The sequence below is a fragment of the Medicago sativa genome, chromosome 3, assembly GCF_051527215.1.
Source record: "Medicago sativa cultivar Bolivia chromosome 3, Bolivia_mono, whole genome shotgun sequence".
Lineage (NCBI taxonomy): Eukaryota > Viridiplantae > Streptophyta > Magnoliopsida > Fabales > Fabaceae > Medicago > Medicago sativa.
In genome coordinates, this window is record NC_140751.1 from 47,019,176 (window position 1) to 47,023,677 (window position 4,502).

Consider the following 4,502-nt stretch of genomic DNA (forward strand, 5'->3'; position numbering starts at 1 on the left):
CCGATTACTCTACAACATTAGTACATCTCTATTCCTTTTTTCTTTTTTTAATTTTTAACTTATTCTATTCACAACCAATTTGTGTTTCCTACATCCTCCGTCTCAGCTCTTTCGTATCAACATCTTTCATCACCTTCAAGCTCGACGCTGTGAAAATGTAATTTTTATCAGATTCAATCTCGCTGCTGTGAGAAAAGAGAATCATCCGACTCCGGCGACGAATATTCTGGTGGTTCTGACGGCGACATGGTATCCATCCAAGGAATCGTCGCCGCTGGAGAACCTTGAAACGGCTAAAATTGAAAATTGCATCATGTTTGTTTGGACTCACTGCAGCTCACTTGAGACCTGGCTATAAACTAAACTGTGGCTTTTATGATTTGAGGACAAGGTGAAAGTGATGATGATTTTAAGAGCATTCACGTGTGGCTTTTATCACTGGATATTGCCGTAAAGAGATTTGGGGAGAAGAGGTGGAGTAAAATATAAATAAATGAAAATTAATATTAAAAAGTTAAATTACATAATTGCCCTACATCTTACTTGTTTTTGAAAAGGAAATATTGGGGTTTTTTGTCCAAACATAAAAGGTGTTCAATGCTATAACACACCTTCATAAAAGTGGGTGGATGTGTTATAGCATAACTCTATATATATATATATATTAAACTTCGTTAAATTAATTAAATAATTAAGACGGTCGTTACACGGTGAGTTATGGAAATAAGGAATAACAAATACGCATAAATTGAAGAATTGAATTCAGCTGTAGTTAACTGCGTCGGGTACTCAACTGTAGTTAACTACCGCTGAGGGCATTTAAGTATTTTACTTGTATCATTGTGAAGTTTTCAATGTCAGAAAAGCAACTTTCAATTTAAAATTGAAAAAAAAAATAAAAAAAATAAATTAATCTACATTAAACGTCATTATAAACGCAGAGTCTCAGGTATTCAAATTCAAAGAACAATGATATAGAAAACCAAGTGAGTTTATAAGAAGAAGAAGAATTCGTATTCAAAATCGTAAGGTTCGTTGAACATCGTTATACAAGCACAGTCTCAGGTATTCAACAAACCTCATTCATCTTTTCTTCTTCCTCCATTTTCTTTCCAAATTCTTTTTATTCTTTTCTTCTCGATTAAGTGTTCTACAAATTAAACCTGTTTCTCGTTACTTGAAATTAATCTATTCGGGGTTTCTGCGTGGATATCTATGGTGGGTAATCACTAGTGTCGGTGTCGGAAACGCCTTCAATTAGAAGTGTCCTTGTGCATCGGGTTGGAAACGAGTCGAGCTGAGTCGAACTTGATTCAGCTTGGCTCGACTCCATCAGTATTAGATCGGCTCGAAACTTGACTTCAATTTGTCACAAACGTTTCGAACAACTCTGTTCAACTCGAAATGTTTTTTAGCATTGTTAATAACATGCAAATTTTATGGTTTGTCAATTTTTATGATGCAGGTGGTATTAATAACTCGACTTTGTGAATATGGTTTTGATAAGCGGGAATAACAAAAGGTAAGCCTTAAAGACCGGTGAAATCGGGTTTTTTTTTTGTTATTTTTCAGCTCCTATTTGTTTATTAGATTAGACTATATTAATGTTCTTGATATACTATACATCCAGATTTAGTTATGAGATGTGTTTCTGTAATTCTTAAAACCAGCAGCCATTTATTTTCGTCAGCCTTGGTCAACTTGACGACCAATAGATGAGTTTCGTCAAGCGGTGTAGAAAATTGAACTTCCAACGTTAGACGGCGACGACCTGGCAAGATTGATCGCTCGTGCAGTTTGTCAGGACAGAACTATAGGTGAAGGTGAGTTTGGCTCACCTTTTCATGGATGGGATTACAATTATGTTTTTCAAAGCCTTATCAGAGGACGATCAATATCTGACATGGGAAAAGTTGAAGGATGCCTTGTGCGAGAAATATGGGGGACTCAGAGAGGCTAAGGTATATGAACAACTCTCTGTGTTACAACAAGATGGGAGTGTTGATGAATACATCAGAGAGTACGAGTCTTTAGTTTCTCAGGTGCATCGTTTACAGGAAGCGCAGTATGTTCAGTACTTCATCCATGGACACGAGAAAGGGATAAAAGACCGTTTACGGAACTTGATTGTGATGGATCTGGTCACACAGGCAAAATTGTTGAACATAGCACTAGCAGTGGAGATGGATACGCAGGAGAAGAAATGGAACTGGACCAGGACATGTTAAGCTTGTTGCAATGGGTGGATGTAATGTAGAGAAAATAGAAACAACAAAGTTGTAGCTATGGTGGAAATTTGCAGTGTAGCCGATGGTAGCAAACACAGTCGAGTTTTCCGGAAGATTTCTAAGGTGGATGTGGTGGTTTTTAGGAATAGGTCTCACTAGAGAAACTGTAGCGCATGAGTTGGTATCAATTCTTTTATCATTCGAATTGTTTCAGTCTTGTAGGAAGGGCCTGGTAGTTGAATCATCGCTAGATGCTAAGAGAAGTACACCGATGGAAAAGAGAAACAATGGATGAACCAAACTAAATTTTCTCAGCAGGAAAGAAACAAACGACAAAATGAAACAACTGACAAAACGATACCTAACGTGATGTGCACAACAGCATAACAGTCATATATGGTCGGTTGGGTTTTGGGAGTGGCTGGGCATGAAATAGACCCATGCTAGAGAAGCTGTGCCATGAAAACTGGCCTGAGAAGCTGTCGGATGCGCACCATGCAAGAGACCCAAAAAAATCCAATAACACAGTGGAATTGATCGGCGTGAGCCAACAGCGTATGTGTGTGAAACTCTGTCATTAGGTAGATTGGAAGGAGTTGCTTCTGATGACAGGTTCGTTTTGTCAGCAGTTAAGTAGTGGCTGAAGTGATCATGAAAGATGTGGATAGAAAATAGGCTATTGGAAATGGAACATAGAATGTTTAGGAAGCTCGTAGAAAGTATATGTAGAAGCGCTGAAATAATATGGAAACTTGTCAGAAAGCTGTTATGGTGACATTCGGCTGCGGCTGTGATGAACCTCACTGATTACATTATCGAAACCTACTATGATACCATATAGAATTTGTAATTTATGTGTGTCTAAATCATACCACATTCACTTCTATCTCTAACATGTACGATAAATGTTAATTGATATGGTTTGTTAATTCTAATTGTAATTCTTCTATTGTAACAATACTAAGTTACGTATTTTTATCTGATGTTCAACTACAGTGTTTTGCAACAAGCAAATGATGGGAGGACAAAAGCACAAGGTGTTACGGTGCACCAGAATTCACATCAACAAGGAAATAAAAGCGTTGAAAGTGGACGCGCCCAGAATTTTCCGAACACGGTGTTAGCCAAAGGAATGACAACATTGGATGAATTTAAATATGGGTTTCCGTCCGAAAGCTTATCGACTACTTCAAATAAATGGTGGGGATGGAGTGATTCTGACGATCGTACTGACACAAACCAAGACGGAGGCAAGAGTCAACCAGAAGAAAGCGGAGGAGAGGCAGAGAAGAAGGAATGTGAAACCGGAAAAGCTGAAAGTAGTGAAGAAACTCGTCAAGGTTCATCTTTGTTGAGATCTGTGAGGAAAAGAGCTGTAGAAGAAGGAAGGGAAACATTTAAATTAGGTGTTCTCCGAGGCTATGGTGTAAACAAGCTAGGCAAAAGGGAGAAAATATTGCTCCATCAAATATTTGGATCTTCATTGCCAAAATCATGGATGGATGCATGACTTGTTATTTAGGATTTAGATTTGGTGCAGTAATTGCGTCTCCTGGTTTGTAACATGAGCTGTCCGCTCTTTGTTAAACAGTCGTGATCGTTACTGTCTGAAAATGGGAATCTGGATGTTGTACCGTCATTCTGCATGGCTTCTTAGACTGATGTCTGCATTGAGTACTTAAGCAACAACTTCAAGTGAAAGTTTCTTTTTCTTTTTTTATGAACGTTGTAGTTTTAATCTCAAGTAGTGTCTTTGGGCTGGTGTTTGGAACTAATGGAATGTGACACTTTTATTCTTATTTAACTTCCTGATATCTTTCATTACGTGGTTGATGATAATGTCTTTATATTGTTGAAGAACAAAAGGAAAATTGAAATACACTTGTTTGTATCGGGACTATAGGATGGAATGGAATGATATAACATCAACTTTCTTAAAAATTGGCTATCCTATTTCATTTTATTCCACTTCATTTCGTCCTATACCACCAAAAAGTCGTAAATAAGCTCATATACGTGTTTATTATGTCGCAAAATACGTTCAAAAAAGTCGTGAGTAAGCTCTTCAAAATATGCATCAAAACATTCTTGTTGAAAGATGCTTAAAAAGGTGTAAATAAGCTCTTTAAAATGCAGCTCACTCAAATTTTTAGGTCTGGAAAATCTGTTTGCTTTTCAAGTAGAGAGGGATGACAGAATATAGCTAATCGTACTACCTTTTCTTTGATAAGATGATGAGATGAGGAAATCAGTGAAGTAGGCTTTCAAGTTGGG

At 37.4% G+C, this 4,502-nt stretch overlaps 1 protein-coding gene across 1 annotated transcript; it reads left to right on the forward strand.

The window, feature by feature from the left end:
* The first annotated feature begins 918 nt into the window (after positions 1-918).
* LOC146937789 (uncharacterized) lies at positions 919-4,052 on the forward strand. The gene is made up of 3 exons (XM_085751914.1): positions 919-1,065; positions 1,466-1,522; positions 3,225-4,052. Exons 2-3 carry the CDS (start codon positions 1,494-1,496, stop codon positions 3,736-3,738), a joined length of 543 nt encoding a protein of 180 aa, XP_085608040.1. The 5' UTR covers positions 919-1,065; positions 1,466-1,493; the 3' UTR covers positions 3,739-4,052.
* Positions 4,053-4,502: the final 450 nt, after the last annotated feature.